The sequence below is a fragment of the Lissotriton helveticus genome, chromosome 1_1, assembly GCF_964261635.1.
Source record: "Lissotriton helveticus chromosome 1_1, aLisHel1.1, whole genome shotgun sequence".
In the NCBI taxonomy this organism is placed as follows: Eukaryota; Metazoa; Chordata; class Amphibia; order Caudata; family Salamandridae; genus Lissotriton; species Lissotriton helveticus.
In genome coordinates this window covers 1,948,399,470-1,948,423,013 of record NC_136057.1, presented here as the reverse complement: position 1 = coordinate 1,948,423,013, position 23,544 = coordinate 1,948,399,470, and the positions used below count along the sequence as shown (strand labels likewise).

Here is a 23,544-nt window from a genome sequence, read left to right as displayed (position 1 = left end):
CTTTCTGATCTGGTCTTTGGTCTAGATTTGGCTCAGGGATTTATTTGGATTCAGAGTTTAGTCCCATAATGTAGTTCTCAGCTCCCTTTGGTACTGTGCTGAGAGGGTTTTGCCTGCTTTTGAGGTCTCAATTTAATAGCTTCCTCAGAGTGACAGTGTTCCCAAACTGATGGGTGAACTGGGCAGGAATGAGTCACACAGAGGGATTGTTCGAATTGTTGAATTACAGGGTAGCTCTTCTCCTTATCTTTACAGTTTTGCATGGCACCCCACCTATGCAGGAGGAAGCTGGTATGCTGTGAGTGCCTGTATTGTGCTAATGGCCAAGATAGTCAGGGCTGGTGACAATGAGAGTTATACCTCATCCAGGGAGTATCAGCTGCAAATCCTGAGGGTCAATGGCTATAAAAGATGTGCTGGATTCAAAAGAGCCTGCTCACATATCTCATTCAGTGACCTCTTCCTACTGGGAGGACAAAGACATTCTGCTGTTTCTGTGCCTGAGGATAGTGGGGTGAGCAGGAAAGAGGAAACAGGGGTGTGGTGAGTCCCACTGCCCACCTTGTGGGAGCTTCCCCTGGTATCTTATCAGGTAGAAGCACTGACTGGTAGCCTACCCACTGTCAGCCTTGATCAAATGTGATCCCCATGTCCCGTCTTAGCAGCCGCCTACAGGGAGATTGTCAAGTGTACATCTGTGTGCCTGAGGCCAGGCCAGGCCACTTTTCCGGCCCAAACATACCTTCATGGGATGGCCTCTATTGACTGACCCCTACACAGCAGGGACAGAAGTGACCCAAGAGGGCCCCGTAGGGTCATCACTACCTTACTTCCTGCAGGCACCTCAGGAGTGGACATCCGCAATGTAGGTCCTGCAGGCCTCGGCGAGTTATCTCAAGGGCCTGCATGGCCACTCCTGTTATTAGACACTCTGTGGGCCCAGAGCTATCCCCACCAATGAAGGGTTCCCTCCAACCAGATTTCCAGTTAAAGTGAAGCGGGATGCCTAAACCTTTTCTCCACTGCCTAACCTTAGTTTTCTCCACTTTCCAGGTCTTCTAGCAGAGGGTGGAGTAAAGACAGGTATCACCCATTGCCATCCCAGGGTAGTCTCGATCACTCATTTTCCCCGTGCCAGAACCTGCCTGAGTTCTAGCCCTCCATACTGTGAGTGTACATCTTGTCAATTCTTCTCAGTCCATCTCAAGCACATTGCAAGGGGGCGCTAGGTCTAGAATAGGTAGACACAGATTAAGGCATCTGCCATCTTTGACTCATCGCCATCTTTGACAGTTTCTAAGTGACACTTTCGTGCATGCTAATATGTTCTTGTTAGAAATATATGTTATGATAAAGCTGTGATGGTGTTCCAGTGTCATAATAAAATGAGCTAATCAGTAATTAATGCTTGTGTCTTCAGCCTAGAAACTCGAGGATAAACTTATGAAGAAAGAGAATCCTGATTTCCTGACCTGTACGGTTCTGAAGAAAAAAAAGTATTCGTTCATCTCATGACCAACATATATCTCCACATGCTGTGACCTGAAGCCATGTTCATCCACGCATTGTTTAATTGTCTCTAGGGACTCTTCAAAATGTTGCTGTTTAAACCACATTCCATTTTTTTTGTATAAAAGAATGTTTAAAGCTATGAACTTGTAAAGGAGTTGATAGTTATAACTGGACATTGCCTCTTCATTTATCTGTTAAACTATATCTGGTATGGTTCCTTTGTCTGTGTCGCCAAATAAACGTTTATATCCTAAGTAGTGTTTCCTTTTCTGAAAAGAGGTGCGCACTGAGATATACTAAATATAACTGCAAGGGCCCCTCTCTCAGGTGAGTGAAAGAGTACACACTGTGTCAGGTCAGATGTGAGAGTCTATATTAGGAGGGGGAAAGAGCTCTCTATAGAGTATGGAGGGTTTGGGCTAGCTGTAGGCTTCTAAGAGCCACAGCAGGACACAGGAAAGACTGGTAAAGTGTTACACACAACTTGCACTATATGTGAGTTGGAATGTCTAGGAGACTGAGAGGAAGTTCTGAGGTGTGCCTCAGGGACAGTTGGGCCTATTAACAAGCCCCTTGCGCTGTCGATATATCATTTGTTACCATATTTAAAGTGACACACCAGCAGAGAAAGGGGATTGTAAATAAGCCCCAGGGCGTGTTAATGTTTGTGTCAATATGTGGAAGGTTCCTGCTGTGTAGCTCTAGTGCTATAGTACTGTCTCTCAAAACAATGGCACACTACAGAGTCATGAAAAGAGGGCTTCTTCTGGGAGTGAGACAGGCTCAATGACTTCCAATTGTTGAAAAGACGAGTACTTTTCTCAGAGCCACTGGGATTTCCTGACTCCCACCACTCCAGTTGCACTGAGGAGTGCATATTGTGGACCGTGGCAAAGACCAACAGATCTTGGAAGAGGATCATTGAGTTGCCAACATGTTCGGCCACCTACCAGCACAGTTCCATTGCCAGACATTTAAGAATCTTCGCCAAAATGAAAGTTTGTCATTTGGAAGCTCCCGCTCCCCTTGCAACATGCCCCTTAGTTAAAGTCTAGTACCCTCCTGTGGCCTCTTCTTGCAGGGCAAAAGCAGAACCTCCTCCTGTGCTTTAATGGACTACAAGTCTTGTGAGAAACATCTATTAGCGTTCATCTTAACCAATGTTTATCTAGGTTAATTTACAGCAAGGAATGGGGCTAGGAAGTCTCCCACTGTATTCATCAGAGACAAGCACTATTCTTCGTAAAGTTTTAATTCTATGTTATGGTTTACCCAATTTGTTAAAATTTGGATGGTAAGTCTTTGATCTAGTGTGTAGGGGACCCTAGAGTGGGTCACTAATGCCCAGGCACCCTATTTAGCCGTTCTCCCCTGGGATCTGTTTTTTCCTCATTCCCCAGCATGAGATCACAAATGTTTGAGGTGAGTGTGGAGCCAGAGTGATCCTCTCTGTAAATGTATTTGTCGTATGATTCATGATGAGTAAAATGGTCTGAATGAGATGTATCTTTGTGAAAAGGGTTCTGGTTCCCATGTTGTGCCTAATGGATGCCAGAAAAAAACTGTGTGCTAAGTAGATGTGGCATTAATACAATGTAATATTCTATGTTTTAAAAAAATAGAAGTTGTTTTGTTACTAAAACAAAGTGGCAGCATTGCATATTCTTTGTGTTTTCTCCTGGCAAGTGAGACATAGCACACTTTGTAAGTGAGACAATGCAAGAGAGACATTGGTACACTATGTTAAAACAGCACAGTGCTGATCTCCACACCAGGGGCACTTGTGAGCATTTCCTGTTTACATACAGGTTACACCACTTACAATTCTTTCTACCTGGATAGTGAAAATGCGTGAGTTTCCGAAATCACTAAGGTAATTCTGGAAGCTGCCAACAGGTGCATTACACCGTTCTGTACAATACCAACTTCTCCAACCCTCACAAATTACTGACATTCCCTTGCCAGTATTCCAGAACTTCCACTTGTTTATGATTGTTATTTGGATCCTTGCACATCCACCCATCAGTCAACCAACCAATCTGACAAGCAAACAGACCCATGTAATATTAACTGCTTCACAATTATATGCTCGAGGCAGATGAGCTGCAGATTCTACACTATGCATTAGATCGCACCTGGTGTTTGGCTCGGATGATTGCATGTTGTTGTCGTCTTGGAAGAAGTCTTTTGTAGTCACGAGGTAGGTGACTCCTCCCTTGGACGATAGTGTGCATGGGCATCGGCTCCATCCTTAGATTGTTTTTTTCCGTCACTGGGTTCGGATGAAACTTTTCCGCTCCAGTTCTAAATCTACTTTTCAAGTACTTCGAAGCATAAAAACACATTCAAACTTCACCAAAATACTTTCGATATCGATAAACGTCGACTTGACTTCATCAGCTCGATTCCGGTCTTTGATGCGGGCCGTTGGGCCTATCCACGCCGTAAGGCCTACACCTCATGGAAAGGACGCTATTCAAAAGATGCCCCGAGTGTGGAGCAAAGTAACCCACACAGTGACCATCACGAGGTCTGTAACTTTTGCTTATCACCAGAACATGACGAATCCAGCTGTACAGCCTGTGCATCCTTTTGATCCAAGAAGACCATTTGAGATCGGAGGGCCCGTCGACACGACATGCAGAGATTGGCTCCGGAACTGTGGATATCTTTGACAAAGAAGTTCCGCTCGTCCTCGAAGAAGATTCAGACGATCTCCAAATCGTATCCAGGGCAGACGACTCCGATGACTCCATACCATTGGGTCAGAGCATGAGTACTACTGCCCCATACCCAGCACCCAAATCAAAGGCAAAGGTCAACACTCCGCCTCCGGGGCCCAGTCGCAACCGAAAAAACACTTCGAAAGCCCCACCATCGAGCCCGGTTCCGAAGAAAATACTCAAGCCTTCTGGTAAGCCGCACGTGCCGATCCCACCAGTTCCCTTGGCACCGAAACCGAAAAAAGTCCCGGCTCCGAAACCGTCGACTTCTAAAGACAAAACTATGAAGCCATCATCTGACGCCTCGACTTCCACATTCCTATACATCCTTCTCACAGGAAGTATCTGAGGTTTTTTTACTGGAAGGACAGCATTATCAATTCAAAGTCCTTCTATTCGGGGTAACAACTGCACCAGGAGTGTTCACAAAGTGCCTAGCAGTAGTAGCAGCACATCTCAGAAGAAAACAGATACATGTCTTGGCATATCTAGATGATTGGCTCATAAAAGCCAAGTCATTCAATCAGTGTGTCCAACACACATCTCAGACAATTCAAACATTGTACGACTTAGGGTTCGCAATCAACTACACCAAGTTGCACCTACAGCCCTCCCATGTATATCAATATTTAGGGGCTATGATAAACACTTCTATAGCTCTAGCGTATCCCAGTCCAGCAAGGATACAGAGCATTCAAGCCTTAGTCACAAAGTTTCATCATCTACACTCTCTCCCAGCCTGAGTGTTCATGAGACTAATAGGCATGATGGCATCTTGCATCTTTATTGTAGCATATGCAAGACTGCAAATGCGTCTGTTACAGGAATGTCTAGCACACCAGTGGAATCAGGCTCAAGGACAACTAACAGACCTGGTGTTGGTGAACAGCCGCACACATCGCTCTCTGCAGTGGTGGAACACCAAAAACTTGACAAAGGGGCGGCCGTTCCTCGAACCTGTTCCACAAATAGTACTTACAGCAGACACATCTCTCACAGGATGGGGAGCCCATCTCCTACATCATACAACTCAAGGGCAATGGACCATTCAACAAAGATCGTTCCATATCAACCACCTAGAGCTGCTAGCAATATTCTTAGTGCTCAAAACTTTCCAAGTACAAGTACAAAACAAAGCTGTCTTAATCAGGATGGACAACATGACAGCCATGTACTATATACAAAAACAGGGACACACACACTCTCTACAGCTGTCCCAGCTTGCACAGAACATTTGGAGATGGGCCATTCCACAAAACATATATCTGTTAGCAGAACACCTTCCAGGAGTTCACAATCAGATAGCGGATCTGTTAAGTCGACAGACACAACAAATGGGACCTACATCCGCAAGTTCTTCTACCATTCTTTCACAATTGGGGTCATCCAGACATAGATATGTTCGCCACACATGAAAACGCAAAATGCCCAACCTTCGCCGCTGGGTTTCCACACCCGCTGTCCAAGGGCAATGCGATATGGAGGAACTGGTCAGGCAGATTTGCATACGCTTTTCTGCCACTACCACTAATACCACTAATAGTGCGCGAGCTACGACAACAGTCGCTCAAACTGATTTTAGTAGCTCCCACATGGGCACGCCAACCGTGGTATACAACAATGCTAGAACTATCCCTAGTTCCAACCAAAAACTACGTCTGACACCATCCCTGCTAACGCAGAACCATGGAGACATCAGACATCCAGACCCAAGCCAACTGAATCTGCCTATCTGGCTCCTGAGGTCTTAGAGTTTGGTTATCTTAACCTACCACTAGACTGTATGAATATCATTAAAAAAAGCCAGGAGACCTACTACTAGAGCATGCTATGCTGCTAAATAGAAAAGATTTGCCATTTACTGCAACAATAACCACATTGATCCCCTAGATGCTTCCATCCCAAATATAATTTGCTACCTTCTACATTTACAAAGATGTAACTTGGCATATTCATCTATATGCCTACATCTGGCATCAATTGCAGCATATTTACAAAATAGACAACATCTGTCTTTATTTAGAGTGCCTGGAAATGTAAACTGCAATTCCTCACATGGAAAACAGCTTTTCTAGTAGCTATTACCTCTCTTAGGAGAGTTATTGAGATTCAAGTTTTCACTATACAAGAACCATGTTCACAATTACACCGTAATAAAGTGGTTCTCAGAACATATCCTAAATTCCTCCCAAAAGTCATTACTCCGTTTCATTTAAACCACGCTGTAGAGTTACCGGTGTTTTTCCAAAACCCATACTCTGTAGCAGAAAGAGCTCTACCACACCCTAGACGTTAAAAGAGCTCTTCTCTATTATATAGATAGGACCAAATCTTTTCTCAAAATAAAGCAACTGTTTGTAGCTATCTCTCCACCACTTAAGGGCAACCCCATCTCTAAAGCTGGAATTGCAAGGTGGATTGTAAAATGTATACAAATATGCTATCAAAAAGCAAAACGTACATTAACAGTTCCTCCTAGAGCACACTCCATGCGCAAACTAGGAGCCTCCATGGCTTTCTTAGGGAACATTCCCCTAGAAGACATCTGCAAGGCAGCGACATGGTCTACAACACACGCATTCACTAAACACTACTGTGCTGATGTGCAAGCCAAGCAGCAAGCTGCAGTAGGCCAAGCTGTCCTAAAAACTCTCTTTCAAACTACTGCAACGGATACAGGTGACCACCGCTAGGGGAGACACTGCTGCACAATCGATGCATAGTGTAGAATCTGCAGCTCATTTGCCTCAAACGGAAAATGCTACTTTCCAGTATGCATCTGTTCTTGGCATGTAGAGCTTCATATTTCTACACGCCCTCCCGCCTCCCCGGGAGCTGTGTCTGTTCCAGTTTCATCTTAATTAGATATACACATGGACATCCCTTCTTTATTTCTACTAATTCCATCATTTCCCATCATGGCAAAAAGCATTCCAAGGATGGAGCCGATGCCCATGCGCACTATCGTCCAATGGAGGAGTCACCTATCTCGTGACTACAAAAGACTTCTTCCAAGCCGCAACATGCAATCATCCGAGCCCCACACCAGGTGGTGATCTAATGCATAGTGTACAAATCTGCAGCTCTACATGCCAAGAACAGATGCATACTGGTAAGTAGCATTTTCCTTACCTTTGCTATTTTGGGACAGCCTACCAAATAATAGCATTGAAATACTTTGCTAGATTTTAAAATAAACAATGTAACGTAACAAGATCCACAAATAATGTAAAATGCAAAAAGCAATAAAAAATGTTTGAAGCAATTGGCCTCGCACTTCTGTGGAAGTTATTTCCATGAAAATAGGTGATAAGCCCGAGAACAATTGATAGAAAGTGTTCATTTCAGGTGACCTTTTTAGAAATGTCCTGCTTCAGCATCACTTGAGATGTTCTTGTCCATGAGCACAGAGAACACCTTGAGTACGTTAGAGCTTTTTAGGTCATATCTGCATTGCATACTTTGCAGAAATCAAAATAACCATTCCCAAAAATACCTAAGAATATTCAAATACGTGGAGTCACACCACTCATACTTAAGTAAAAAAAAGAAAATCCACATTGAATCCTTCTAAACACTCTGCCTTAGTCAAATGTGCTGATGGCACATCACTGTTTAGTTCTTTAAAGATTCTGTAGTTATTGCACAGAGGGATATATTGTACTGTTGCTCGGATATGAGTTTACCTTATATAATCGAAAAGACAAGAGGCATTTGGCAAAACATGAAAAAGTTGGTTTAATTAAATGATGTGGCCAGGAGAGCCTCAATGGAGTTCGTCTGCTCAAAGTCTCTCAGTGTACAACGTTTTGGCTATTGTTATATACACTTCATAAGGTACAATAAAGCAATTTTCTACATTCCAAAAAAGCATCTCAGTTATAAATCAACAAATGGGGGGATCTGATAAGGGCATAAATCGCTCTCGACCTTGGGGGGAGCTATTTTGGGCCAGGGTGAGTGTGTCCAGATGTCCAGCATAAGGAGAGTGTGATCACTACGTGTGGTGTGTATGTTGTGTCCTGATTGATTGAGTGTTTCTATCTACATGTGGTATCTAGCTTTGTAGTATTTTGGGGTATGCAAGCCCTTGGCCAAACTAATTTTACTAGGGCAATTTCCTCAGACCTGTTTGTGGTCCAACTATCTATCTGTGGGATCGATTAGGGTCTTTAGGTTAAGCGAGACTCCACCTGTGACCGGATATACAATAGGCGGGGATGTAGTTGGAAGGACTTGTCTAACCACATATCTCTGACTCTGGGTTGATGGGGAGATCACTTCAGGTGAATCCGACAGCAATGATAGGAGTTCATTGGAACTCCTGAAAATAATATGTCAGTCACTGGCATCATTTTTATTGTTATCCTTAACACTGTGCATACTGTTTACATAGCATACATTGACATTGTTCTTACTGGTATTGACACGGTTAAGTTTGCTTAGGTTATAACGCCATAGGCGTTGTTATTACTAGTAATAGTATTGTCATTTTAGCATGGATTATAACATACATTGATATCGGTATTGCCGGTGTCAGCACTTCTGTGCTGGTACAGATTTTAACATCGATTAACATCGCATTGACAGGTACTGGCATGGTCATGCCAGTACAGGTTATGGCATACGTTGATATTGTATTTATTAGCATTGCCGTGGCTGGCCTGCACATATCATGACATTCATTGAGTTTGTATTCACCCATTGCAACATTCCCCTTCTAGTTGATTCTTTAACTGCTCTATCCTCCTCTTATGTCACCACCATTATGTTATTAAAAAGTGTGTCTGTTACCTTTTCCCTAGCTATGTGCATACTACCTAATTTGAGGACCGCTTTTTTACAACAGGAAAACCACACTTGCAGGAATCCACATAACAAGAGTACAGCAATGAGAATCGGCATAAATGACATAAATAGTTTGAATGAGGGAATCCTTGGAAATATACTTTGCAACCAGTCCTGCTCCAGGCACCTCCCTCCTTCTTCATGTCGGCTTGCAGACAAGGCAGGTCGTGGATAGCATGGGCTAATGTCCCATCGTCCTGGAAAGTACAACAGGAAGCACCAATCCGGGCACACACTCCAACCTCCATAACGGTCATCAAAACCAGCACGTACCGATGTTGCATCACCATGAGGCCGATGGCTCTCAATTCCTTCTTAATAGCATTTAGACCAAGCTCAGTATGGTTGATCATCTTCATTATTTCCCATCTGATTATTTGTAACCAGCCGGCGTTCCCTTTTGTTTGCATAGTGGAAAAGGGTATTGACCCTCCAGCATTTACCTTAGCCTCAGTGAACAGTCTGAATTCTTCTGGAATGTCCTTGTACTAGGCCCAGCTAAAATACTCTGCAGTTGTTCTCCTTTGAGCTTGATGCAATAGAGTTCTTTTCTTCTGTAACTGATGTTGAGACAACTCAGACAGATCTTCTCCAAGGATAACCAGGGCGGGTTGTTTATAGTCACGAGGGTGCAGAACCCATGCCATCCAGGGATGAGCTGGGTTTAGGCAAGGTCTACACACACAGTTGTCATCAACATGGAGGTACCCCAGTGCAGGTCTACTATGTGCATTACCATGCCGCAATTCTCAATGCTGCCCAACGGTATGTTTCATTTGCATCTGAAACTTAAAGAGTACCACTGAAGTTACTGTTCAATTAGGGGTTGCCCCTTCCTCTCTAACCATGTGTAACTATTGATATTTCCATCCCAGATTTCCTGGCACGGGGTGTCTAAGGTTGCGTTTGACCCCCTCCCATGGAACTCATTTCCCCCCTCTGATTGAGATGAGAGTCCCTGAACTGGAATTCTATATCTGCGGTTGATTTGTCGTTAACGAAGGTGACCCCAAAGATGTTAAGGGCCGGCCTGGGACCGCATGTGGAGGTGGGAGCGGGCTTGTTTCTGCATTTGTGCTGTGGTCTTGCTGCCTCCAGGAACCTCTTTTCTGCAGTCTCGGGGCCAAACAGTGTTCTCCCCTATGGTGCCCTTTCTGCGCATCCTGTCTACCAGGGATGGGTGAAGAACTCCGCTCTGCCAGCGGAGTTTGCAGAGTTTTGTCAACTCCACGCTCGAATGGGAATGTGGAGTTTGGCAAAAACTCTGATCTTGCAGCATGGCAGAATTTGCCCCTGTGGCTACGGCCCCGTGGCATGCACAGTCCTCCCAAGTCATACTGCGTAGGGGGATTGCTTTCGCACCCACGAGAGGAGACCAGGAGGAAGACAGCCCGGCCACTGCAGAGAACGCCAGTCCCAGGTAAATGTTTAAAGCAGGTGGCAATATGGGAGTCAGGAACCCTCCAGGTCTGCTGCCTGCATGTTGAGCGGAAGGAAATTCCACTGAGTTTTTAGGAAACTCCTGGAATTCTTTGTAGTATAGTGGCACACAACCACCTCCGCCCACCCCAGCAGTCTACCTCAGATTGGATATCACTTGGCTCGGTGAAAAGATATAGTGCAGTGGGGTTAGTTTCATACCTGGTGATGTTTCCTAGTGTCCTAAAAGGTTCTACTCTATTGGGTTGGATTTATGTCTGATTCTGCATAGGTAAAGATGAACGAGGCACTTTGCTTTTTCAGAGGCTATCTCCTGTGATAAGCAAAGCCTATCTGCACCTACGATGTCAGGTATCAGTGAACAGCTGTAACATGACCTCTTCGTAGTTTGTGGGAAACAACGTTTACATCGGGGATTTTCCTCCGCGATGCAAACACAACGCAGTCATTACAACGACCGCGTTGTCGCAAAGTACTACCTTTACAAAGCAAGTTATTACAATGCTTTCCCTAGTGATACACACTGGAGTTGGAATAGTAAATCATACTATTTCTAAGTCCAGCACGCCATCTAGCGAAAGTCATTGTAATGACTTGCATTGTTAAGGTAATGTGTTGTGATAACGCGGTCGTTGTAACAACCGCGTTGTGTTTGCATAGTGGAGTAAAATCTGCGATGTAAAGAGATGTATTCTTTGTATGTGTGCCTACGTTAGTCATGCACTGATAACTGATGTTGTGTAGGAGTGCGCTGTGTAGTGTGTGAGGTATACTAGTATTTAGTTCAGTGTAGGTGTATGTGATGTGAGAAAGGTCTCTGATCATGCATTGCAAGAATATTGAAGTAGAGCTCATGATAGTAGGCATACTATTGGCTCTGGAGGTGCTCGAGAGCACCCTGGCTAGAGAGAGCTTGTACAAAAATACAAAAACACATAAATTAGGAAGCATTTGTAGGCTATAGTGCCATCTTCAAAGGAGATGTCTGTAGTCTGGGCCTGTTGTCTGCTGTTTGTTGTCTGTTGTTTGTTGTCCGGTGTCTGGGTGCCCAGATGTGTCTTACCCTGGTGTAGTGCAGAAAAAAAGTATTTTAAGACAAGGCTACAAAAGTCAGTTTGGAATTTGCGTTGCTTGAGAGATTGGCCTTTTAAAATAGTCTTTGAAAGCTTTGATCAAAGAAAGTGCGGTTAGCGGCTGTGTTGGGGCACTTGTAGTTTTGATTGCAGACCTGTAGGATAAGAGCTGCAGGTTGTAGATTAGCTTGGAAAAAACACATTATTAGGCAGTTTTGAAACATTCCTTCATTTATTTGTAAATAGTGCGCTCTATTGTTTTACTGGGGGTGAATTTCTAATGAACTGGACGCACAGCCATTCATACACCCACTCACAGCCCCTCATAGGCAGTATCACACCCACTCACAGACCCACACAGCCACTCACACACCCGTTTACAGACCCATGCAGGCACTGACAGACCCATACACAGACCAACAGAGTACAGTCACTGACTCATGCAGGTAGTCACCCACCCTTTTTCTCAGACCCATACTGGCACTCTGAGACCCACACCCACATAAGTGATAGGAAGATGATGCTGAGAATGGACATGAGTCAGTCTACTCAGACACAGCAGAGGCCCCCTTCAGATGAAGACCTCATCCTAGAAAGATTGACCACATGACTGAACTTAAAAGCTAAGCTCCTGAAAATCGAAAGACAAAGGTAAGAGGTGGGCCTAGGACCTATCTCTGTTGGCACTATACGAATAACTACAGAGAGTAAAGGTTCTTATGACTCAAAATTCCCCAAAGGGATTGTCCATAAATATTCAGAAGGTAGTTGCAAATTGCGTCCTCGCCTGATTCTTCTTTGTGAGCTCGCCTTAAAGAGCTCCTGGTGGAATACTCAGTGGAGGCTGACCGTGAAGCCAAATTCTGGTCAAAATAGCACACCGCTCACTCCTATGGCGAGGGCGAATGCCCTGGCAGAGGTTAGCAGACTCCCCAGGTTTGCCAGTCACATCCTAGAAATTGTAGACGAAGAGGGGCACCAACACGTAGACTCCCAAGAAATTCTACACACCTTCACAAACTATTACGCCATGCTCTACCATACTATCGGCCGTGGGCTGGATCAATGATTCCTACAGGAAATTCTTATCCGCTGACATTGTAGAAGAAAATATTTGAGCTGCAATCATAAGGCTGGGTTCTAGCAAGGCCCCAGGGCATGACAGCCTACCAGCAGAGTTGTACAAATGCTACATTGAGCAATTGACTCCCATCCTCAAACAGGTATTTGAAGAAGTGCGTGACTCTGGATGCCTCCCACTCTCCATGAGAAAGGCTCTAATTATATCTCTACTCAAACCAGGCAAGGCTGCAGACAAGTGTGAAGCCTATTGACCTCTGTCCTTATGTCCTTAATTAATTGTGACACAAAGATACTCGGTAAGGTTTTAGCCAACCGACTGACCCTGCTTATGGAGGGTTTGGTCTTACCAGACAAAGCGGGCTTTGTCCCGGGAAGAGCCACTTCCCACAATCCACGCAACATCTTCGCGCTTCTTCACGACATTGACCCCGACTGCTCGGCCGCTGGGATCTTTCTGGATGCCACAAAGGCATTAGATTCCCTAGAATAGGTTTACATGCTAGCCATTCTGGGCCGAATGGGCCTCCCTCGCCCTTTCCCAGCCTGGATCCATACACTTTCTTCCAAGCCAGAAGCGGTGGTCCAAATAAACTGGTTATATTCTGACCAATCCCCATTAAGCGGGGCACTCGCCAGGGATGCCCGCTATCCCTGTTATTATTTGCCTTGGCCATTGATGCCCTGGCCACCAAAATTAGACATCACCACAGAGACTATGCCATAATCTACCCCTCCCGTCAAATCCTAATTTTGCTGTATGTGGATGATATAACCCTTTACCTGCGGGATCCCAGTGTGAGCATTAATCCCATTTTGAGGGAATTCATCAGGTTTGGCCATCTATTGGGCATAAAGTTTAAGTGGAGCAAATCGCAGATTTTCCCACTCACCCCTAACAGTCCTCAATTCACCCATGGTTACCCGTTGAGCTGGTGCGAACATGAAATCAAGTATTTGGGGGTCACCATCACCAGAAACCCTGAGGAGACACTGTGCTCAAACTATGGGACAGCGATAGAAACGATTAGCACGTGGGTTGACCACTGGATCAATCTTCCGCGTTCCTTGGCAGGCAGGGTGGCCCTGATGAAGATGAACATCCTCCCCAAGTTTCTATACTTTTTCCATAATATACCCTATTACCCAGGGCGCAACTTTTTAATACTCTCCGCTCCCTGCTCTTTAAGCTAGCATGGGTTGGGAAGCAGCTCCAATTAAGCTGGAAACTCAGGACGCAGCCAACCTCAAAAGGAGGATTTGAAGCTCCTGAAGTGGAGCTATACTACCTCAGCCCACATGCTCATTACACCATCTGTTGGCTCTACCCACCACCCTTTATGCCACCCCTGGCCATCGAACAGGGTTACATGGCACCTACACCCCTCACCTCCCTGCTGGGAGTGCACATCCCGGGAGAGTGTATTGCACCACACAGTTTCTTGCACCAATAACTCTTGACTAGGCAAATGGGCAAGACTCTACTCTACTCCCCCCTAGTGCCGCTGCCACACCTGACACTCGCCCCAGTCACACAGGAAGCAGTATGTCGTGACATGTTGCGTAAGATGGGACTATACACATGGGGAGACCTATATAACGAATGCAGGTTCAAAAATCAAACCGAGTTCTTGGTGAGGGAGAATGTCATCCCGCTGGAGATGTTTCCCGCATGACCCGGTCCTGTTGGAGGTCCTGCATACCACACTAAAGGTATCTGGCCCTTCACATGCTGTGTCTCGCATATATTGGGCGGCGCTAATAGAGCGACCACATGGGCCACCAGGAGCCAGGGCTGCATGGGATCGGAACCTGGGCTCTCCCTTGACAGATGAGCAGTGAGATTTTAGCTGCCCGCAGATTGCTGAAATTACAGCAAGCAGTAGGCTACGCATCATGCATTTCAAGTTCTTGCATAGGACTTATTACACTCCCACAGTGCTCCGTAAATATAAGCTACAGAACGATGACTGCTGCCTGAGATGCCACCAAGATGGAGCCGACTTCCTACATCTGGCAAGGACCTGCGCGCAGGTCCAGGGTTACTGGCGGGAGGTACTGGAAGCATTATCAGAAATTATCACACTATCCCTTCCATTCTCCCCTCGGCTTGCGTTGCTGGGGTACACAGCGGACATCCCTAAGATACACAGAAAGTTCACTGCTATGGGTTTACTACTGGCCAAGCAAAGGGTGGCCTGCAGATGTGGTAGGGGGAGGGCCACCAAGTTCAAAGACCTACTGCATGTTTTTAAATACAATAAAGACTAATTGACAACGTATGCAGAACTGTTGTCGGTTACGTCCCGCCTCAAGGATATTTGGGTGCCACTGCTGTCCTACCTCAGGGAGCAGTATGAAGGTAACCAGGAACCATTGCCACAAGATACCCAGAAGGATGCCACTCGAGTACAGCATGGCAGTGTGTAACATGGACTGCCTGGAGTGCAAACTTTGTATACAGCTGAGCTGGAGGGGTGCCGGGTGGGACACTGAACATGTCTGGCACAGAACTCCCTATGCTCCTTGTCAAGGCTAGACACTGGAACGTGTGAGAGGGTTATTTCGCAACACGATCTGCAATATTATCTTCACCCTGATTGGACCATATGTGATGATCACTATGTATGTGCAAGATTAATAATGCTATTCTGTGTATGTACCATGCATTGACTACTTTATGCAAAAATGATGGGCTCATTTCAATGTTGATAAAACATGATAAATAAAGTTATTTAAAACTATATATATATTCAGAAGGTGATGATATCACCAAATTGTTCACTGCATTTGAGATAGCCTGTGAAGCGAGAAAAGTAGTCAGAAAAAATGGGGCTTGTCTCTTGTGGGATCTATTCTCAGGAAAATGCAGGGATAGACCCCCCAACATTGCATAAAAAAGATGCTGAGTCATATGACCTCATGAAGGGTACCCTGATTGAGGGCTTTGGATTCACCACTGAAGAGTATAGAATAAGATTTAGAGAGACTCGAAAAACCCTGAGTCATTCCTGGGTGGAATTTGCTTGCTTTTCAGTGAAAACACTTGGTCGTTGGTTAACAGGTAACATTGTGAATGACTATGAAGGACTTTACAATTTAATTATGAAGCAGCATCTTTTAAGTAATTGTTACAATGAGAAGTTACATCAGCATCTTGTAGATCCAGGTCCACTTTCTCCTCCAGAGTTGGGCAAGAAGGCAGATCACTGGGTAAAAATAAGGGGGAACGAAACTAGCACTGGTGGGGGAGAGTGATTTGCATATGGCCATGTCTGAACTGGGGTGGCAGAGTGGGCTAAAGAACGGTGATGGATTATACCCAGATCTGTTGACTGGGTGTGAGTGTTTGATTGGTTCAGATGCTCCGTCCATCACCACCCCTTTTTGTACCGCTTTGTTCGCCATAAGTTGGCAGGTTATGCTCATACGTGAGTCCCTTGCTCACTTTGCCACTGGATTCAAGCAAGCCTGGCTGAAGACGGCTGTAATGCCAGAAACCGGTCCTAGGAAGCTTGTTTCCGGTCCAGGGAAGGCATGGCTTGGCAATTCGGGCTGGACTGTTCCCATGAGGCACAGGATCAGACTGATTTGCATATGGCCATGTGTGAACTGGGGTGGCAGAGTGGGCTAAAGAACGGTGATGGATTAAACCCAGATCTGTTGACTGGGTGTGAGTGTTTGATTGGTTCAGATGCTCCGTCCATCACCACCCCCTTTTGTACCGCGGAGTTCCATTCAGGGCAGAAGATGTGGGTTTTGGAGCCTGTGGCAACCTATGGCCTTCCAGTGCAAATGGACTGGGCCCTACCCTATCCTTGAGAGAAATGGGGAAGTCATCTATTTGGTTGACGTTGGCACTTGTAGAAATCCCAACAGGGCAATACATGTAAATTGCGAAAGGTGACACATTCTGTCTCTGTTAGGCAGTGGTCTGCTTGGTCCAGGTGTCCCATCACCTGGGTTAGGTGAATCAGGCAACCTATGTAATCGGATGCCTTTGTGCACAACTAGCAGATGTAACATTGCAATTGCACCTCCTTTCCAAATGATATCTTCCTGTTCATCCACCAACATATTCATTCATCTATTCATTTATCAATCTATTCATCCATCTGTACATCCATCCACGTACTCAGTCACTCACCAATTTATCCACTCATGCACTCATTAATACAGTGAAAAACCATTACCTAATTCTTGCATTCGCTCACTCCATACACACATAGCCAACCACACACATTCACTATTCAATGGGGAAGTAAATTGAGGTGTAAACAAAAAGGGACGCAAATTCGAATTTTCACACTGCTACCCTTCTTCTTTTTCTTCTCGTTCTTTTATATGGTGGCTGACCATACCGTTTTTTGTTACAGGTTTGTCCCCCATTTGGGTGGTCTGTCCTGTTCCTCCTTATAAGAAATTGGGGTATTAGTTAATGGGGTGAGTGCTGACCGCATATAATAATCATAATCCTTGCAGTGTGAACCTTTATAGTCACTAAATAACATAATCTCCATCCCATTGTAGCGATGGCACAGAACAGGCAGGCTTAACTTCGAGGCAATATGTAAAAATGTCATGCAGTACTCAAACAATAATAAAGTCAAAAAACAACACAAGAAAAAAAAATCAAACCAATTTAGAAAGAAATCGAGTAAATGTTATTAAAGAAAATGGACACAAGAATGACAAACATTCAACGAGAAGAACCAGAGTTACACAGTTATACAGGGTTTGGTTCAAAATGGCGCCACAAAGCATTAAGCCTCAATGACTGTCATCAAGTTATGATAGATTATGACAAGGATAAGGTTTAAGGCTGACTGCATATGTGTGCATGTCTGATACAGGGACCAGGTTTGTGCCAGTGAAAAGTTTTACATTTGGAATTTGTCTCTGGAATTTAAGTCAACATCCCAAGTGGGGCAAGGCAGCAGGCTGTGACTAAAGAGGACTCCACGTAGTCAGATAGCCACTGGGTGAGGTATCGGTAAAGCTGTTGTCTTTTGGCTGGAAAGCTCAGAGCAGGGGAAATTATAATATCATGCCCAGAGAAGATCTCTTGCTGACTGGATACTTTATGCACCTTCCCTGTTGAAGATTTCTACCATTGGACTCTGCCACTTATTTGGAACTCAAATTCTCCCAGTGGGGCAAGCCTGAAGGCTATAGCCAAAGAGGGCTTCGTGAGGCCAGATATTTTCTCTGCAAGGTCCCACTGAATTGGATTTGCTGCTGCAGAGAAGAACGTAGCGGTAGCAACCTGAATCTTTGGCCCAGAGGCAATACACCGTTGTAGGAACTGCTTGGCAGGTCGGTCCCAGTCCCGTGTTAGTTTTCAGAGTAGAAAGATGGCAAAAAGTTTGTAAGTACCTGGTTTCAGAATTTGATGGGAGGAGTACACTCTGACAACAGCCAAGAGGTCAGGACCTTGGGGACATCAATTTGGGCTCAAGCCTTACTCCAGCAGAGACAAGCAGCAGGGTTCAGGGCTGGTACAGTTGGAACTGATCAGCTGAGAATGTAGGGAAAGGCCACCTGAGCTTGATTTCTGTACCTGTATCCCAAACAAAAGGTCAGCCTTATGACCCTGAAAATACACTTTGTTGTCCTCTGTGAAAGAGGGAGAGCAGGCCTAGTCTTCAAGGCTCTTTTCAGGTCACAGGCAGCAGGTTCACTCCTCTCCTGTTCTTCCACAGATCTAGAAATTACCAGTCACAGCACTGCTCTATCAGCAACCAACTAATGGCAGCATGGCTTTCTGGTGATGTCTCACCGATCTCCCTGGCTGACTAAATAATTTATAAAGTATACAAAATGTGGAAAGGTGATGGATGGAATGCTTGAATTAATCTCAGGCACTGTAATTACAGGGCCATTGTCCAGTCTATCACTATTTTGCATACCATGCACCCTAAATTTGGACTCAACCATATGCTAATTAGCCTTGACCCTTCTCATGAAAACAGTTCAGCCAAAACTGCCAAGTCAGGTCCTGCCTGTACCAGAATACAAGCAACCAAGGACCAGCTTTGCCCTTATTATAGGCTCATCAGCCAGGTATAGCTTAATTCTAGTGGCACAGTGAGCATAGGACTCAAGTCTGAACAGATCCGTCACACTTAGGGCATCAAAAAGAAAGTGATGGATGGAATGTTTGAATTAATCTCATCCACTGGCTATTGCTCGAGTTGCATCCCAATCCATAATTTTTCACCCAACATCCTACCTCAGTTTGGACTCACCCATATGCAAATCAGCCTTGTCTCTGCTCCTCAACGGAGCAGTCCAGCCCGAACTGCCAGGCCAGGTTCCCCCTGAACCAGAATGCAGGCAACAGTGGACCAGGTTTATCCTTATTATGGGCTCATCAGCCAGTGTTATGTGCCCGAGTTAGGCCCAAGTAACAAAGCTGCACATTGTCTTACATTGTCCTCTTTTCTGCACAATAGCATTATTGCTGTGACCTTTTGCACATATTTGCGTGCGTGACAATGTTGGATTAGCTTCTCTGAAATTTTTTATTAACACACGACATTGAACAACCTTATCTCGATACCTCAAAAACAAGTACAAGGCCTTTACGCACGATGTTCCATCTTCATTCACGGGGCGACAGGGCTGTCTGAAGAACCATAACATTGTTAATCTATACGTACATCGCAAGGATGCTTTAAAAATAAATGAAATAAGCATCTCAGGGGATTAGCAGAGGAGGCACTTCAGCTGAAAATGAGGGTCCCTTCATGCTGAGACTTCACCATGCATCAGTCTGACATCTCCGTTAGGGATGTCTAACTTATAACCAGTGCAAAAGCAACAGTTGATGGACAGAATGCAGAACAATGTCATACATTCACCGCCGGAGCAGAGATCTGGGCCTAAATCCATCTTTTTTTGCTCACCACACCACCCCAGTTCAAACATGGCCATATGCAAATCAGCCTTGACCCTGTGCCTCATGGGAACAGTCCAGCCTGAACTGCCAAGCCATGTCTTCCCTGGACCGGAATCTAGCATCCTAGGACCGGTTTCTGGCTATCAGCCATCTTCAGCCAGGATAGCTTGACTCCAGTGGCGTGGAGAGCACGGGACTCACATCTGAGCATGTCAGTCCCACTCGGGGTGACAAATGCAAAAACAACAGTTGATGGACAGAATGCAGAACAATGTCAGACATTCACCCCAGTACAGAGATCTGGACCTAAATCCATTGTCTTGTTTGCTCACCACACCACCCCAGTTCAGACATGGCCATATGCAAATCAGCCGTGACCCTGTGCCTCTTGGAAACAGTCCAGCCCGAACTGCTAAGCCATGTCTTCCCTGGACCGGAATCTAGCATCCTAGGACCGGTGTCTTGCTATCAGCCGTCTTCAGCCAGGATAGCTTGACTCCAGTGGCGTGGAGAGCACGGGACTCACGTCTGAGTATACCCGTCCCACTCGGGGTGACGAATGCAAAAACAACAGTTGATGGACAGAATGCAGAACAATGTCATACATATGGCCATGTCTGAACTGGGGTGGTGTGGAGTGCAAAAAAACTATGGATTTAGGCCCAGATCTCTGTACTGGGGTGAATGTATGACATTGTTCTGCATTCTGTCCATCAACTATTGTTTTTGCATTTGTCACCCCGAGTAGGATGGGTATGCTCAGACGTGAGTCCCATGCTCTCCACACCACTGGAGTCAAGCTATCCTAGCTGAAGACGGCTGATAGTCAGAAACCGGTCCTAGGATGCTGGATTCCGGTCCAGGAAAGACATGGCTTGGCAGTTCGGGCTAGACTGTTCCCATGAGGCACAGGGTCAAGGCTGATTTGCATACGGCCATGTATGAACTGGGGTGGTGTGGAATGCAAAAAAACAATGGATTTAGGCCTAGATCTCTGTACTGGGGTGAATGTATGACATTGTTCTGCTTATTGTCCATCAACCGTTGTTTTTGCATTTGTCACCCCGAGGGGATGGGTATGCTCAGACTTTTGAGTCCCATGCTCTCCACACCACAGGAGTCAAGCTATCCTGGCTGAAGATGGCTGATAGCCAGAAACCGGTCCTAGGATGCTTGATTCCGGTCCAGGAAAGATATGGCTTGGCAGTTCGGGCTGGACTGTTCCCATGCGGCTGATTTGCATATGGCCATGTCTGAACTGGGGTGGTGTGGAGTCCAAACAAACGATGGATTTAGGCCCAGATCTCTGTACTGGGGTGAATGTATGACATTGTTCTGCATTCTGTCCATCAACTGTTGTTTTTGCATTTGTCACCCCGAGTGGGATGGGTATGCTCAGACGTGAGTCCCATGCTCTCCACACCACTGGAGTCAAGCTATCCTGGCTGAAGACGGCTGATAGCCAGAAACCAGTCCTAGGAGGCTTGATTCCGGTCCAGTAAAGACATGGCTTGGCAGTTCGGGCTGGACTGTTCCCATGAGGCACAGGGTCAAGGCTGATTTGCATATGGCCATGTCTGAACTGGGGCGGTGTGGAGTTCAAAAAAACGATGGATTTAGGCCCAGATCTCTGTACTGGGGTAAATTTATGACATTGTTCTGCATTCTGTCTATCAACTGTTGTTTTTGCATTAATTTATAACCAGGACAGGGTCCTACATTCTTTCCTGCCAGGTAATGGGGTCGGTTTATCCCTTGGGGGGATTCTTTGCTCTACACCTACACACACTCTATGTACTCATAGAGTAGGCACTGCAGAGCATGAGTACATATTATTTCTACCTTATATTATATGCCTGCATATATACACTGTCTTATCACCATAGTGGACCTGTATCTTCTATAAACTCTTTTGGTGCTTGTAATCGCTTTCATCTACTTCTGTCTACTGATTATCGTAGCACATGTATTCTATGCTAGAATAACTTTGGTTCAATAAATATATTGAAAAATGAACAAGAGTGCACAAGTGACTTGGAGAAAGTATTCTCGATCTGTTACCATGATCCCTGGGGGATCAGGGTTGTCATGTTTAGTGGTTGCCAGAAATAATTTGCTCCCTCTGCGGGTAGGGGGGCTTATGGTGGCACTGTGGCACTGTGAGCCAGCTGGTCTCTAGGCTAACATATTCTGCGGGGGTGTCCGGAATCCGTCTAGGCACCTCACCCAAAGTTTATGTTGTCCAACAAACATGCAAAACCTACGGAATAGTGAGAACTACATGACATGGCGCCACCAACGTTGGTTGGGTTCTTATTTTACGTCTACCTGAGTTGTTCAATCGTGATTTCTCAGAGACTACTACTAAACTCCAAACTGGAGACGCCTGTAGTGTGAGGGATATCCGTCTCAGCTGAGTAGGTATACCCTTTGCATTGGCTGTAGGTTATTCAAGCTTGTAGGATACAAAACTCCCACATTGTGAGAACACTATAACCATAGATTAATATACCAATTTCCTTTTCTTCAAACAATGTCCGAAAGAGAGAACGTTGAGGAAGGAGCTTTAAACATAGCAGAGAATTGCAGACATGCAGTTACTATGACATTATTACATTAAGGTCTCACGGCTACGGGTGGAGACGTTACCTTCATGGCTGAGGCACATGAAGCATTCAGATTAGAGGTATTCTATTCCTGGGTTAGATTCCCAGTTGCATATGCTCATACACAATTGCTTCACACCTATAACGAAAATGAAACACCCAAGGAATACACTCCATATGTGACACTAAAAATTCCTCTCTTACAAAGAGCATATAAATTGGTTTGAAGGCGCCCTCTCACACACTACAGAAAATGTGAGACTCGGTCCGCTCAGTAAAGAAGTAGCGGCTTGGCCGGTCTTAGCATCATACACTCCACATCCAAACACTGCAAATTTAACTGGAGAAGAAATGCGTACACTATACAGAGATTTAGTAAACATCTACAGAATCTTACACAGTTAATTATGCAAACACTCACATTTAAACGGATTGCTCAGGCTGCACAACCATAATTGGCTACTACGGGTATCACCCACAAACACTGAATCCCATAATGGGAAAGATTCCACCTGTTGGGAGCAAATTCCATTCTGGATAGCACAAAAAATAAACCAGCTTGAAGCAGTTTTTCCCCATACGGGCATGCAGGAGAAACACAGAATATTGACTATTTGCTTGAATATGGGGATGGCTCCCCCGGTGGAAGACTGTGCCACTTGGGGTACAGTCTCTGCTGCCGTTTACACTATTACACATGGTACCTCTTCTCTGGCTGTGTTACCTGAGGCACTAAAACAGGTACAGAATGAGAACGAGGCAGCACCTGCCCTGGACTTGAGAATGAAACTGATGGGCAATTTTGCAGCAGTATCAGCCATTATGTTAAGTAACATAAAGGGGGAGGCAGCAGCATTGGCTATACACCAATGCCTGAGGAAGTTCACTCCTGCACAGCATGTGTGGGAATTGCCTGAAATTGTCAAAGAAAACTATGCGGCGTCAGGTAGAGATAATTTGGGAGCCAGAACTGGAAAATCACAAGTATTCAGAGTAATTCTGAAAAGGATAAGTCTTAAGCAAGCACAGGATTTGTTAAAGAATTGGTAAAATAAACAAAAAAATTATAAAAGACACAATCACGTGGTGGGTCTCCTCAATAGGAAACCACTGAGAAGTAATATAATTTTAGAAACGGTGATTACATTAGGAAGCCCGACAGGTATCAGGATACTGACACACGTTCCACTCGTTCCTTTCAGGAGTCAACGATACACGTTCAGAAAAGGTGAACGGTCACAGCGCAGACCAGAAGAGCAAGCGAAATTGAAGAAAGAATCACAACGCTCATCAGACTACATCATTAAAATAGAAGAATAACTAAAGACTAATAAACCTCAATTCAAAAAGTAGAAGGTAGC

General features: G+C 45.1%; 1 protein-coding gene across 2 annotated transcripts in view; it reads left to right on the top strand.

The window, feature by feature from the left end:
- Window positions 1-1,766, top strand: part of LOC144755218 (complement factor H-like) — a 1,175,739-nt gene extending 1,173,973 nt beyond the window's left edge. The window contains exon 25 of one of the 2 annotated variants that reach the window (XM_078643916.1): window positions 1,421-1,766. In XM_078643916.1, coding sequence (XP_078500042.1) covers window positions 1,421-1,447 — 27 coding nt within the window. In that variant the 3' untranslated portion in view covers window positions 1,448-1,766. The remainder of the gene's footprint in view (window positions 1-1,420) is intronic. The other variant, XM_078643925.1, reaches the window with a different exon arrangement.
- Window positions 1,767-23,544: the final 21,778 nt, after the last annotated feature.